The sequence below is a fragment of the Pteronotus mesoamericanus genome, unplaced genomic scaffold (assembly GCF_021234165.1).
Source record: "Pteronotus mesoamericanus isolate MK-2021 breed Mesoamerican mustached bat unplaced genomic scaffold, CSHL_Meso_final contig_73, whole genome shotgun sequence".
Lineage (NCBI taxonomy): Eukaryota > Metazoa > Chordata > Mammalia > Chiroptera > Mormoopidae > Pteronotus > Pteronotus mesoamericanus.
In genome coordinates, this window is record NW_026555245.1 from 29,380,299 (window position 1) to 29,395,988 (window position 15,690).

At 43.4% G+C, this 15,690-nt stretch overlaps 1 protein-coding gene and 1 long non-coding RNA gene across 10 annotated transcripts in view; one reads left to right on the plus strand and one right to left on the minus strand.

Moving 5' to 3' along the window:
- NFIB (nuclear factor I B) overlaps window positions 1–15,690 on the minus strand; it is a 434,847-nt gene that overhangs the window by 224,881 nt on the left and 194,276 nt on the right. For 2 of the 8 annotated variants that reach the window (XM_054583170.1, XM_054583169.1), the window contains exon 1: window positions 3,501–4,209. The exons of 5 other annotated variants lie outside the window; for them this stretch is intronic. In XM_054583170.1, the coding sequence (XP_054439145.1) occupies window positions 3,501–3,530 (30 nt within the window). In that variant the 5' untranslated portion in view covers window positions 3,531–4,209. Of the gene's footprint in view, window positions 1–3,500; window positions 4,210–15,690 lie in introns of those variants that run through there. One more of the 8 variants, XM_054583173.1, reaches the window with a different exon arrangement.
- LOC129078327 (uncharacterized) overlaps window positions 4,055–15,690 on the plus strand; it is a 36,780-nt gene continuing 25,144 nt past the window's right edge. The window contains exons 1-3 of one of the 2 annotated variants that reach the window (XR_008529953.1): window positions 4,055–4,157; window positions 7,272–7,392; window positions 8,112–8,389. This is a non-coding gene — a long non-coding RNA (uncharacterized LOC129078327). Of the gene's footprint in view, window positions 4,158–7,271; window positions 7,393–8,111; window positions 8,390–15,690 lie in introns of those variants that run through there. The other variant, XR_008529954.1, reaches the window with a different exon arrangement.

The following is a 15,690-nucleotide window of genomic DNA, read 5'->3' on the forward strand; positions in this document are numbered from 1 at the left end:
TCAAACATACTTTCGATTACATTTGTGTTTCAAATCATCTATCATGTAACATTTCTCAAAATTTTAATTAATTAAACAATCAAAATGCAAGTTGAGGGTTGAATTTGGAATTTCTCAGCAAATGCACACAGAACAATGTTTTTTAAAAGTTGCCTTGAGTTTGTCATCAGTGCTGCTAATGTCTTAAAACATACTTTTTTAAAATTATTGTTGTTAAATAAAAGTAGCAAGCTTTTGCAATCCACAAAATTGCCCTAATACCTTTCAGGGCTTTACTATTATGTGGATTCCATTCAAGTGAAACACTTACTGATAAGGAAACATATCCTCAAAAAAAAAAAAAAATGATGATAAGTAGAGCTCTGCTGTGTCTTGTGCATTTCTGTATTAACATGCCCAAAATGTCATCTCCTAAACACAGTTGTTTTCTAATGCTAAGTTGTGATATACTTTTAGTAATTTGGACTGACATAAAGATGGAGCATAGTGACTGTCTTCATCCAAAAAATGTGATTAAGATGTTGAAATGTCCTAATTAACAGGTTTTCAAAATAACACTTTAAACAATGGGGAAAATGATTTTTTAAAGCAAAGTATATTAAGTGATCTAAGATCTGATGGCTCTATACTAATATGCCACATTGCTCTTTCAGAATTTTCATTAAAATACATTGAGATTCAGTAATCCTCCTTTAAAACTTCCTTTAACTAAATTGATAAAATAAATAACAAGTTGCAAGTTTCAAATATAAAAGCTAACAGTCCTGATTCCACTAAAAATATTGATTTTTCTTAACAGCAACAATGGTTTCCATGAAAGGATTGGAAAATTAGACCAATATAGATGTTAATGAGTAAATACTAGATGTTCCTGGAACATTGCTATTTAACAATAAACCATTTAAAAACGTAACTAAAGAACTTAAAGGACAATGGGGAAAAAAATCAATGCAATCATGACAAGTGAAAGTTATATTATTAAGGGTTTACATTATTTTTTTTAAAAAGCACATATTAAACCATACATGATGGTTCTTAATTTTCCTTTTATATCCAATTTACATTGATGTATAAATACTGATTTATATTGATTCACTAATACTTTTGCATAAGACTTTGCTACATATCAACTTTAACTGTGGCTCTTTTGTAATTAAAATTCTTTCTAAAACCTAGATACTTTATTTCAACAACTAAAACACTTTGTAAAGTTTTCAACCAATTAAGAATGTTTCTCTATTTTGCATTTTAAAATCCCCAAAAAGTGTTTTGCTACTATAAGAGTCTCCCAATACAAAACCAAATTATTGATCTGATGTAAAAGCAACAGTTAACGTACCCATACTTTTGCAACACTTTACATTACCTATAAGGTCACATAGAAATGATTAGTTAAGTGAGAATTCTAAAGCTAAAAATTCCTTCTCTAGTATAGGCCTTAAATCCCCAAAACAGTTTTAATACATTAACTCACATTAGATTTACATTATTAAAACAGCAGAGGATATTAGTCATCATGAATTAGTGTTGGTAAGTATGCATTCTTGAATATTAACATGATAGCTGAATGATGATGCAGTATAGGCTCCTAATATTCCATATGTTACGAAGCTGCAATTTTATTTTTAACTTACACAAATTAAGATAAAGTTTTCAATACACATTTAGAGGAAACCAAAAATGCAATGTATGTAAATCACTAGCAATGTTTTTAAGAAGCCAATGTTGGAAACAAATTAATATAGAAGAGTAATCCTGTACAGGTGAGACTGAGTCAGTACTTTCTAAGCATAAAGCTTGTCTCAATTTGCTTTATTTGAACAATGCTTTGATAATGTAAAAATAATAGCAAATGGAAGTAGTTTACCAGAAAGAGAAAAAATTCCTGATGATGGGTAATATGAAAGGTAACTTTTACAACTACAGGAAATTCGTTGTACCTGAAACAGTTCAATCATCATCTTCATTGGTCATTATTCATAGCTTTTAAAGGACGAATAGCTCAGTCACTCATTTTTCCAGTTTTGTTAAATTAAAGTGCACGTTTACTTGCTGAAAATAGCCATATCTAAGTTAATCATACTCAGATGCCAAACAAAATATAAACAATAAAAAATGTGTCAGCCAAAAAGCTACAGGACTGTATCCAATCACTGAATAAGCCTTATCATTGTTTTCATCTTCATTCACAATTTATGAATGCCTCAGTCCTTTTGAATCACAATGGCTTCTAATTGTCATACAATTGAAATCTTAATCATTTGTCCATTATAAAAATTCATCATTGTGATACTGGATTTTTTAAAAAGTGGTAACACAAGACGAGGCGACACTTCTAGAACTGTTTGTTATGTCAATACCAAAGTAACTGGTTATCAATTACCAATCATGCTACATTCTCCTAAAAGCTAAAGTAAACTATCCCACACCTTTAGAGGTTTAAAATATTGCTTCAAATAACAACTCTGGATTAAGATATTTAGTTAGTTCTTCAGTTGGTTAGTCAGCTGGGCAGCAATAAAAACCACCCCCAGGTAAGTGTGTTCCGTCTCGCCACGTTTCCATTTTATCGTCTGGTTTAAAATTGTGCAACTTCTGTTCTTTTTAAAAAAAAAAAAAAAGTATAAAGCTAGGATGTTTTTTCGTAACATTGTTCCTAAAGTCTTGGGACAATTTTCAAAGTTAATTTTTCTTTAAATGACTTCACTTTTCCAGAACTACTTTCTGCCTTGGGAGCTACACCTAAATATCGTCAAATGAACAGGTCTCCACGAAATGAACATCTTCTAAAAGTCCTTAACTTTCTCCACGACCAACTAACTTGTTTCAAGGTAAAGACCACTTTTGTGGTGTGCTCACTGTAAACCTGTAAATGCAGAACACATCACGAAGGACAAGAGTTTTAGATCCCCAAATTCAGCAAAAGAATGTGTGCCCCGACCGCAACCTCTGACTAGCTTCGTCGCTGGCCACTGCCTGCAGCGAAGTCCAAAGGCGCCCGCAAGGACTCGTGCTGGAGTCCCCTCGTCCAAGTTCACTGGTTGTTTATAAGGGCTTAGTCCCCCACCTAAAGCTCCTCTAAAGCCGAGCCCACCTCACAGCGCGCGTGAGCGAACTAGAGGGGTGCTGGGCACGCCGGGCAGGGGCACCGCGCCGCGGCAGGCACTCAGGGGGCCGCGCCGGGGCTAGCTCGCGTCCGCCCGGGCCCTGCCCACCGTCGGCCTTCTCGCCCGGCCCAGCCGCCCTGGCAGCACGCGGGCGCCCGCTCTCTGTGCCCAGAGCGCGGGGCTGAGCGCGCGCGGTGGCCGTGGGCTAGGGGCCGCGCGCCGGCTCCCACGCCGCCGGGTAAATCCCGACGCAACTCCCGGCCACTTTTTCGAGAGACGAGGGTTGCGGAGGTTAACTAAAGCCTTTAATCATCCGCAGATAAGAGCAAGAAAACAAAACAAAAGGCATTTCGGGCTAGACAGAAAGGTCGAGAGAGCGACCGAAACATGTACCTGAGTGAGACAGATGGGAGAATACATCATGACTTCGCCTTAAAACGCACTTTCCCGGAGATGCCCAAGAAAATCTTCGAGAAGCAAGAATTTCATCTATTCATTTTACAGTCATCTGAGCCCCGCGATGCGATCAATCAGGACGGGGTCTGCGCTGGATTACCGCAGCTTCACAGCAAACCCAGTCCTCCTTAAATAGCCAAAGATTCAAGTTCACTCGGCGTGCTAGATTTCCCGGGGTGAAATCCAATCTACAGTTTTAGACCTCTTGCAGTTCGAGCGCGCTGGCGGTGCTCGCCGAGGCCGCCGCCGCCGCCGCCGCCGCCGCCGCCGCCGGTGTTGGTTGCTTTTCGCCTGGGTTTGGGGATTTGTTTTCTGTTTTGCAGTTGTTGATGTTGTTGGGAGCTAGGCAGTGCGCGAAGGTTCGGTGCGGGTTGGATTGGGGTGGTGGTTGGTGGTGAAATGCTTTTTTAAAAAAGGCGGGGAGGGGGGCGCAGGAGAGAGGGCGGGAGGAAGAGCGAAGAGAATGTGTCACCGCCCTAGGAAAGTTCAAGGTTACAGCCCCGAGCAATGCGGCAGGATCCCCGACTGGCGATCGCAGGCGAAACTTTGCTGCGAGCCGACCATGTGTGTGTGCGCGAGAGGGAGCGTGAGCGAGTGCGCGCGGGTGGCGGGGCGCGCGCGGGAGAGGGCCGGGGTGGGGGCGGGGTGGGTGGGGGAGAAGGGAGAGGCCGGGGTGAGGGAGGGGACGTGAGCGCAGGTCTCCCGGGTGGAAGAGGCTCCCGGCGCGCGGTCCCTGGCTGCAGCCGCCGCCGCTTGCGCCGGCTGCTTCACGCCCGCCCGGCCGCCCGCCTCGCCCCACGTCTGACCCGGCCGAGCGAGAAGGCTGCTGCCGCCGCTGCTGCCCAGAGCCCAGGGGGACCAGAACAAGCTCCTGAAAAGTCCCAAACGATAAATCCCGCTCTCCCGCTCGGCTCCAAACTCCTTTCTGCTCTGGGCTCTTTTCCCCCTTCCCTCTGTAGCTTTTTTTCCTTGCAAAACTTGTAAGTTGAAAAATTCACCGGTTCCACCCTCTGGACCCCGCTCGAGCTCTCTCCAAATCAGACTTAAGGATTGTTTTATTATTTAATTACACAATCATCGCTTTACTCCTCCTCCTGCAAATGCGCATTCCTTTTGCACCAGCCTCTCCACACCCCCCGCCCCCAACCTTCCTCCTCCTCTTGCTTCTCTCCCTCCCTCTCTTTTCTTCTCTCTCCCTTCTCTCTTTCTCATTTGTTAAAGGTTTCATACCAGTGCAACAGAAACATAAGTTGTTTTTTCTTTTTCAAAACTGATCTTTCCGCCCTTTAGGCAAACCCCGTACCCTCCCCACACAAAACACACACGCGCGCGCGCGCGCGCGCGCGCGAAAACCCGCCCTGTAAGAGATATTTCGGTGCTCGCTGCGGACTCTTTAAGCCGCGGGGACATCCGAGTGGGAGAAACACTGAGCCGGTCTGGGCCCGCGAAAGGAACGAATGGAAAATTCCCTCACACCCTGGCCGCCGTGGGGCCCGGGCTGGGGCGCCGACTCTCACACCCCGGGCGGGCGCGGTCCGCCAAACCCGCCGGCTGAAGGGAGGAGGGGGAGACTTGGAGGCGGGGGCCTGAGAGAACTTGGGCTCAAGTAGTTGGGGCGCGCCCGCGCGTACGGAGGCGGGGTCCGCCGGGGTCTCCCCCGTGGGGGCCCGCGCCCCAGGGCTGCTCCTCAGAAGCGGCGCGCAGCGCTTCGCCGAGGCTTGCCGCCCTCCCTGGGGTGCCCAGTGCACGTGGCCCAGCTCGGGGAGGGGACGACCGAGCCGAGTTGCTGCCGCCGCCGCCGCCTCCCCCCCTTCTTCTCTTCCTTCCCTCCCGCGGCCCGCTCCGCTCTCTCCGTCCAGCAGCCCACTGGCTCGCTCCCAATCCCCACCCCGCAGTCTCCCGAGCCGGGGCGCCAGCGGAAAGCGGCTCCCTCCGCGCCGGGGTGCAGGCTGGGCGGGGCCGCGGCGCGCCCCGAACTGCGGGGCGGCCGGGTGCGCGCGCGGGGGTTGCGTGTGCCGCTACTGCCCTGCAGAGGCGGCCGCGCCCGCTTCGCTCCCGCGCCGAGGGCCTCGCCCGCGCCCGGCCGTCGTCCGTCGGCCGACCGCCGCGGACCCCGAGTGAATGAACTTGATTTCGGGTCTTTTGAGGGTGGAGGTTTGCCTTGCACTTTTTCTACCCGCGCACACGCTGTCTGGCGCGCGCGCGCGCGCACACACACGCACACACACACACACACACATTCTGCCCCCAAAATTCCGGTTTTTGGCAAAGGGTGGGTGGGGAAGAGGTGGAAGCAAAGGCTGTCCAGACAATGGAGAAGAAAAGTGAGTGCCTGGGACTTCGCGGATACCTAAGTGGGGGCTCCCTGGGACGGCTGGGACCGCGAACCAGACTCGACTGCCCAGCCGCAGATCGGACCTCCCCCGCTTCCAACTGCGCTGTTGGGGTGTTTCGAGGCTCTCCCCTGATTCCCCGTTCCTCTTACCCTGTCTCCCTCCATCTGGATTTTTTTCCTCAACTTTTTCCCCTCTCGGTCTCACCGGCTTCTGCCCATCGCCCCCCCACCCCGCCCCCTTCAACTCCCCTCAGCGGACCTGAAGGAACCAGTGACTTTTCCTTCACCAAGTGGGAGTTATCCACATCAAGCATTTCACAACGACACATCAAGAAAAGTAGGCAGGTTCAAGTCAACCATGAAATGGTCACTTTTTAACCCCGTCCTGTCCTCATTAGGGAAATGCTCAAACACAGTCCGTTTTCAAAGAGCGCTCTTAATGAGGCGAGCTTGCCAAGTCTACCAGCTGCAGCCCCCGTAAACCTAGAGCCCAAAGAAGAAAGGCGCTTGGGGGTGGGAATTTGAGGCCGGGGAGAAGGGGGCGGTGGATCTGGGAAGACAGGTACGGTCGGGGAAATTTCGAGAACTACTCCCGAGTTAACCCTTTAGGGCACACACCGCTAGGAGCAGCCTCCTGCTTCCCCAGAGGCAAATCCTCTAGTCAGCGTTCTAACGACGTTAATTTCCTTTGTGTGGGCCATTTCTTCCTTTTGAAAAGCCAAGATAAAGTTGAAAATCTATAATAGATGAAAGAAATGAGGTGACTGTCGGGTTAATCCAAATAAATACTGATTTCTCTCGGAAATTTTTAGGCAATCTCATTTTAAATGCTTAAAAAAAAAAAAATCCCAAAGCATCACGTTGTATTGTGCATTACTACGTTACACTGCATCCCTTTTCTCAACGTCACACCCGAACCTTGGGGGGGGAGGGGGTGGCGGGAAGCTCTACTGATTATACCAGCTTTAACTACTAGAGTTTCCCTTTGAACAAATATTCAATTTAACTGGAGTTAATTTACCATAAAAGACATTCCCCTTGGCACAAATGCACTCATGTCCTTGAACACACCTCTTTGAATGCCTGGACTCTTACAGAAACCATTATTTTTCGGGGTCTCTTTAAAAAATTGAGTGCCCATCTCTCTTTCTCTCCCTCCCTTCTTCCCTCCCTCCTCACCACACCACCCCCAGTGAAATCCTGGCACCCAGAGAGCACTCCTTTCAGCCAGAGATCCCAGAACCAGCCGCTGTCCCCTGGCAAAAAAGGCCCTGTGCTGAGCCCTGAGCAAGTGTCTGCAGACATCGCTGCCCCTCCTCCCTGATTAGTTTCCCTTACCAACAGAAACCATTTCCTTTTGCCACCAAAACTAGGTTGCATCCAAAAGTTTCTCACAAGCTTAAAAAGGAAAAACGAAAAATTGACAACCGTTACACAGAAGAGCCTACAAAAGCTGCAGCAGCACAAGGGGTGAAGGAGCAGCACCAGACACAGGTAAGACCCCAGAGAAGTGAAGACAGTCTGGGGCCTCCCAGGCCTATCACTTAGGGGTTCAAATCTCAGGTGCTCTATGTTTGTAGGGCACTTAGAGTTGGACTCAGTTTCATGGGTACAGCGGATGCTTAGTAGTTTGGGGTTTTGATCTGTTTCCAAGAAAAAGGAAAATGCGAAAGGAGTAATTTTGATGTGGGGAAAACCAATACGGAGGAAGAATGAGCAAGAGACATCAACACGGAAGGGTTTATGGGGTGGGTGCTCAGTTTATGTGGCTTTGACTGTCCTCTCGGGCCTTGGAGCCACAGGCAGGATGGCTGACATCCCCCACAACACTGCCTCTTGTCCAGCCAATGCCAAGGTCACTGCAGGCCTTCCCAGGATGAACTCTAAGAGAGCCTTTTGTGAAGAGGGACTGGTGGATTTGCCTGTGTGGGACATCTGGCTTCTCTCAGCACAACACTCGTTCTCCACTATCTTTGGTTGGAGAAATACCAGTCTTTTAAATCCCCAGTAGAAGAGTAGAAAAAAAGGAAGTGAGAAAGTATATACATTTCAGCCTCTTTCCTTTTTTTGCAAAAGGTCTGTGCCATGGGATTAAGAGTGGTTTTAAAGTATTGCTGAAAAGCTTCTCCTACTATAAAAATGGGCCAAACACTTCTTGGACTTTAGTACCTGCCTCTCCTAAATTCTGTCTTCTCTCTCTCCCACACCGATAGGCTTAGAGCGGCCAGTATGACAGACCAATTTCATTCACCCAAAAAGCAGATTTGAGGAGCAAGAAAGTAGTGAAAGTTTCCTGCAGCAACAGGAAAATCTGATATTTCAGAATTCCTCAAGATTTCCCCCCTGGATCATCTATTACCTGCCGCCTTATAGGGAAAAAAAGTTTCGTTTCTGAAAGATAGTTTTATTGATTTCAAGAATTAATGTGAGTGCTTCAGGTGACTGGATTTTTCAAAACCCAGTTGTATAATTGCAAAAACTTAATAAATGTTTACCCCATTGGAGCCTTTTAGTGACCTCCAGAAAGGAGCTTGACATCTCAAGTATCTCCTAATATTGATTTTCTTTTAACCTTCTCTCTTCTAAAGAAACTCAGTGACAGGTTGAAAATCCTAGGCAGTTTAGGGAAAAGTTTCTTGGAGCTTAACAAAGCTGTCATTTTCAATATATCGGACAACTTTTTTTTTCTCTTGCATGTGATTTGAGGGGAGGCTCAATAATTCCACATACTCTGGCTTCATTGCCAATATCAATATTTTAAAACTAAATACAAAAGACACAGATGACCTCCTGACCCCAGGAAATAGGCCTGCAAAACTGCAAGTATCCACCACACCATGCCCAGGGACCTTCCTTCTTCCAAATGAACCACAAAAAAGAATGTGTAGCTAGCCTGGAAAACAGTTTTATATCCACAAGCAGGAACACCAAAAAGCCTCTCAAAAACGCTTATGTAAACAACCAACAAGTACTGAAATTGTCTGCACTTGATGGGAATTGCAAAATCATGCCCCGCTCTCTCAGCCCTTAAACTACTACTGTGAAATTAGGGTAGCAATTTTTCCACACTAGAAAATTCACAACCAGTTAGCCTCCCCACCCCACCCCCATCCCCACTGCCAGGGCTTTGCCTTTCACTGAAATGAATAAATAACCATGGACTTTTTTTCCCCTCCTCTGGGAGCTGTTTGGTGTCCCCTGAGGACAAAACTAAATGAGAAAAATGACGCTGTTAATAATGTCGTTGCTGAAATGCCTGTACTTGACTGTTAAAAAAAAAAAAGTGTCCCACTTTTTGTGCCTACATTTCAGGCACACTTACAAGCTATGATTGAATCAAAACACTGCCTGGGCCAGATTACTCCATTAAGGTTAGCCATTTCCACCTCTCTACAGATATGAGGCCATTTCACCAGCAGAGATCCCCAACTTCTAAAGACATTTGATCCCCAGATTACAAAGTCAGCAGTTAGTTGCTAACTTTTGCATGATTTATGGTAAGCTTTGAAAATTATGGTAATAATTGCCTTGCTTCACTCACAATACTTCAAAAGTTACATACACTCTCACACAGTCTCTTCTCTGCTGATTACTGAGTTGTAATTATTGTCCTTTTTCAAAATAGCTGAATTTTAAAGTAAAACTATACTGTCATTTAATTGAGTTAGCAATAAAATTGGCTTTTACTGCTCACTAACTATGCCTATGTGACATGTAGACAGATTAGTTTTAAAGAGATGTTTAGAAAGCTTTATCCAAGATGGCCAAGTAGTCATTACATATTAGGTGCAGATAGTTCATTGCAAATCAACTCAAACTTTCTGCGCCCCCTCTCTAATTCTTCCCTGAAAGCTACCATTCTATATGAAAATAAAAACAATGTATAACAACAGAATTGCACATTTTAACTTTCAAATTAAAATTTAGCAATTATACAGAGAAAAGACAAAAAATTGGGCCTATACAAAATGTACAGTGAATTTTATCTCTGAAATGTATCTGAAATATTTTAATCCAGTAAGTTAATAAATATCAAAACAATAATACTGTCAAATTGTGTGATGTCATAAACTCCAAAAGCAAAGTTACAGATGTTCATGACATCACATTCACTCATAATTATGCTGCTGCTCAGTCTGACTATATTAAAATTAAATGGATGACTATGCTAAAGAATAAAAAATTTATTTTGGACATCAAACAATGAAACTGTCACCATTCATTGTATGAAACACTCAGCTAATCAATTTCCTATTAAAACAGCTTTCAACAATAGTCAGCTTTTAAAAAATTCATCGGGGCCAGTAAAAACCTTTTCCCAGTGCACAAGAATGCAGTTCCAACCACGGAGGATAATTACCCTTCTAATACTTTTATTGCCCAAGCACTTTTTCCTGTGTTCTCCATCAGTTAGGCAGGAATCCGCAGTATATTGTATCAGTGAGTTGGAGTGCTTGACCTTTGCCCACATATGATTTAATAGGGACTTCTCAGTGCTGGAGCTTTCTCCAGTTCTCATACCATTAAATGAAAACATCAAACCTCAAATGTAAAACTGGAAACCACAACGTTTTGTGTTTCACAACTCTTTGCAGTTTTTAGTTAGGCTGCTTAAAAGTCAGCTTCTTCCCCTAGCAACGCTCTCCCCATACGCTAAATGTATTCAAAAGTCACACTAATTCTGATCGTGATTAAATCTTGAACTCCCTGATCAGATACACACGTGCACCCTGCTTATTTACACGTGCATTCTTTTCTAACCACATAAGCATGCATATATGATTTTCTGGATTTATTCCATATTAGAGCTGATTTAAATGTCTGTTCGAGTATAGGTTCAAAAGTTAACTTTTTCCCGCCTGTTGGAAAGTTAAAATAAAAAAAGAATGGTGCTACAAGATCCGTTCAAAGAAAGTTAGAGCTAATCTTGTGTATTTTGGCGCCCTTTCCCTGCCAGCTACTGTACTTAGGAGGGAGGAGGAGGGAACTTGGAGATCTAGTCTGTCCCGTCTCAAGTTCAGTGGCAGTTCTTCTAACCCGAGGAGAAGATGGCCATGTTCACAGCCCTAATAATAATTCCAATCACGCCACTTCGGCATCTTGTGTCAAAGTCGAAACTGGCTTCCCCGCCCCCTTCAACCTGAAAGCTGCCAAGTCCTCACACACTCTGCATTCAACCACAACTTAATGGATGGGATATTGTGCATTAAAATGTGTCCCAGACGTACTGGCGAAGAGAGGACAAGGGAAAAGAGAGACATGCGCGCGCGCGCGCACACACACACGCGCGCGCGCGCACACACACACACACACACACACACACACACAGTTAGAAGGGGGAAAAAAATCCTATAGCAAAACCAGCAGGGCAGGAGAGGGAAAAAAGTTTTACCAAGAGCGGGAAGAAATCCATCATAATCTTTTTTTTTTTTAAGTGGTGGGAGGGAGGAGGAGAGCTAACAATTCAGTCCTGCTTTGCAATGAGCAGAGCTAAATAGTCATACCTTCACTTAAAAATGTGCTTTTAAATGATAATATATAACAAAACTGTGCATATTCACCTTAAAATGAAGAACATGACAAAAAGAGACAATAAGCTACAAGATATAAATGAAGTATCATCTGTACAGTAACTTTTTCCAAAATTGGGGGAGGGGAAAGCAGGAAGTTCAAGCAGGGAAAAATGCTACATTTCACTGTTTGGACTTAAAACATTATCCACTGATTCCCGCCATAAAAGTATTATACATACGCTAAAATTGCCAAAGCTAAAAAGAAGTTACATATTTTCATTAAGTTTGGAAATCCAGTACTATAGCTCAACCAGTAAAGCAAAAATAACATTTAAATAAACAGTCAATTTACAAGGCACAAACAGGAAAAAAATCTGTGTCTGAGGTGGAAGAGAATGCAAGGGACGGACAAAACAAACAAATAAAACCCATCATTTCAAAGCCACATACCATCGCACTGTATTGCATTAAATAAGAGATCTTGAATCTGTAACAGAACCCTGGGCCGCTGACTTCACGTGTCTCAGGTACAGTTTTGTGGATTTTCTTAAGGGTTGTTTTGGTGTCGCTTTTTTGTGTTTAATTTTTAAAAAAGAAGAAGGCGGCAATCCGGGAGTAGCCTTTTATTATTTTTTTTATATTATTGTTTCTGTAATGCCACAATTCTTGACCCCAGAAGAAAAGGCTGTAGAAGTCAAGTCTTAAAAGCAGGCAGTCAGTCCCTCAGTCTGTCTGGATATCCAGTTTTCCTTCCTCTTACTTGCAGAAGACTTTTTCTTGGTTGACTTGAAAGCCGTCCAGAGTGTGTGTGTGCGTGCGTGCGTGCGTGTGTTTGCTGGGTTTTATTGTTGGGTTAGCAAGACTGTTCTAAAGGTGGGGGCTGCCTCTCCACCCGGGCTCGGGGCAAATGCAACCGGCGCGCACGCGGCGTTGCTCACTCGCCCTTCCGCGCCCTCGGATTGGCCTGGTCGGCGGCCGGGCAGCCCCGGAACTGCCACCCACCCCGCGCACCCTTTCCGCGCTCTGTTCGCAGCTGCCTCCCTGGCTTTTTCTTTCTCCCGCTCGCCGCCGGTCCCGCCCCGCCCCGGCTGGCCTCGGCGCGCGGGAAGCGCGGCTCTCCGCTTCCGCCTGGCGGCGGGAAGCAAACCGAAAGGAGGAGCCCGGGGCTGCCGCGCAGCGATGCATATTCATCAGGGCACCCGCGGCGGCGGAGGCGGGAGCCGGCCAGAGTGGGTGTGGCGGCCTGCGCGGAGCGGGCGCCCCTCGCGAGTGGCGGATCTGGTCTTGTGCCGTTCGGGTGGGGCGGGAGCGCGCTGGGGCGGGTGAGGAGGGAAGTGCCACCGGTCTGCAGGGTCCCGGGCTCCACTCGCCTTTGTGCAGTGGCAGTAGAGGGGCTTCCCCGCGGGCTTGGGGAGAGGGAAACAGGGACGAAGAGCTACTCACGAGTCTTCGCAAAAGAATAACAGTGATTACAGAATTGTTGTGACTTCCCTACTTCCCGCCACGTTGCTCGGTCAACTTCGCAAGGCCACGTTTGTTTCCATGTAAAAAGAGTTCTGAAACGGTCCTCACTGCGTAGCGTTATGAAAGGGAGCACTTTTGGTTTCTATTTTTGTACGTCCTTGTGAATGTCAGCAATTTAGGGGTCGGGGGAAGAAATAAGCAGCACCAAAGATAAATATACAACCACTGGTCCTGAGAAGTAAACACGCTAGGTGAGATTTGGTAGTGACAATGTTCATAAATAAAGCAGGTTTGATTACTACTTTTTTAAGTTACAGATGTAGTTTTCTACGTAGGTTTAAAATTATTTTTATTTTTAGCATCTGTGGTGCGGTAAAATAATGCTTAAACCACGTTGTGATATAATTCTGATTTTAAATTTGAATATTAAAAGCAAAAGTATAACATGAGCCCTAAATTTACTTGGTACTATCCCACCTGTGTTTGGAGAAGACTTTATTACAGAGATCCTGACTAATTATGTAATTGCACAACAGACAACAGTAGATTCAAATATCCTCTAAAAATCCTGTTTAATTATGTGATTACCAGTGGGACTGGAATAACTCCCAATGAATTGTTCTTATCTCTCTACTAAATGTGAACATGTCAATATTTTAATTCCAATGGCGATTACCCTCAAAGTCCAAAAGAACTTAAACAACATTGTTTAGATTCTTAGTTCCAATAATGCATATTATAAAACAAAAGACATTTTTGACCTCATAACAACAAAAAAAGTTACTCTTTCCTGAACATATATAAACATATTATATAGATGTTTTGCCGTATGTTAATAATATATATTTATTTAATTTTTTAAAATTGATTTTAGGGGCAGAGAGACAAACAGATCTGTTGTACCTCTTGTTTATATGTTCATTGGTTGATTCTTGTTTGTGCCCTGACGAAGATCAAAGCCGCAACCTTGGTGTGTCCAGTGGAGGCTCTAACCAACTGAGTTACCGGGCCAGCCAGTGTGTGTGTGTATTTTGATGATAATAAGTGCAAAACTAAAAATTGAATTGATCCAACTGGACTTTAAAAGATGCCAAACTTAAAAGTGGGTTAATAATCCAACTGGACTTTAAAAGATGCCAAACTTAAAAGTGGGTTAATAAGCTGAAGGTTTAAGAGTTCCCAATTTCCCCTCCAAAAAAAAAAAGAAGACAGTATATATTTATATTTATCACTTTGGGAAAGGAGAAGGGTGGGGATACATACATACACACATATATGTATATATGTCTGTATGTATATTTCCACACTCAGCTATAATTGCCAGAGGAAGATGAAATGTTAACATTTATCTTGTTCCAAGTTAAGTATTTTTAACCACTCAGCTAGTGTAACTATAATTTAGTCTACCCAGGCAGTCAATTCAGGTAGGTGACAAACAGATCTGTTTCCATTATAGGATATCCTAATAGTAGTTTCATGGTTAAGTAATCACATTTAGCACTAGGAAACAAAAATAAAATATTAAAATTCAACACAGCTAAATTTTAAAAATACTGTTTAGGGTGAGGGAGACAGTGTTTAAATGGACAGTATTATCAAATTCTGAAACTATTGTAAGTATGCCTCAGAAAGTTTTCTCTCTTGTAATTATTTGAAGTCCATAGCAGAGTTGCCAATCCTTCCCAACATCTATTTCATGCAAAGGAGAAATGATATTACAGAAATAATCCAGTTTTGTTTAGGAAATATTCTAAACACAAAAAGGGGACTGGAATAGGAAAGGAAAAAGGAAAGGATTCTCTGTGCTTCTAGTGATGACTTGGATGAATCTAGATTTAGTGTCACCTGTCAGAGGATTTCTTCTTCAGCATATTATTTGGTAATAGAATGTACCATTGTATGTTATATGTTCAGCCTTTCATAGATTTTCTTTTTTTACTTGGATGTCATTTGTTTCTTTTGACATATGAAGCTTACAAGAATATTTTTTTCTATATAATCACTCTTCTATCAACTATGTACATATATCATAATTAAATACCAACCAAGGTTTATGAAATAAGAAGGCTAATTTTCAATCATGTCTTCTAGAATTTGGTCTCACTAATGAGTGGTCACTTCCTAAATCTTTTAATTGGCTAATGATCATGGTCTAATAATCTACAACATCACTTGATTTTCTGGTTTTCATATTTTGTCATGTAAATAAACATGCAGAAATTAGGGAGTGTTTTAAAATAAATGCTTTTTTAAAAGTTAAAATTATCTTGGTTAAAGGCCTTTCCTAGAATGCAATGAGGTCCAATATCCAATATCTTTGTATAGTAATCTTTTTAGGAATTATAACTAATTATTCATGTTTTTAAATAAGGAAACTGTCCAGCATTATTTAGGCATTTTTGGTTCTCTGACATATCTAACTAAAGTGATTCCAGCAGAAAATCTCATTTTTGTTCTGCCTTCAATTGCAGGCACAATTTATTCCTTAGAACGTAGTAGAAAATTTTTGAGTACACTGACACTTGAGATTTTCTGGTTCTTCCTAAAGCCACTTAACTGGTAATGCAGTTTCTGTATGTCTTCTTCAAATTAAGAACTTTTAAAAATGTACTAGCAACATCTGTATGAGTTTATCTTTGAGAATATTCACTATATAATTATTTCTAAAAGACATGTATTATTACAATGCTTTATGTCATAACTGAAGTAATTTCTTTACCCCATCTAAACCAGTAATTTTCAATCATTACCCCAAAGGTGTTTATTTTATCTTACTCCTCTATTTCTCAAAAAAATAGGAAGTATGTTTTTATTT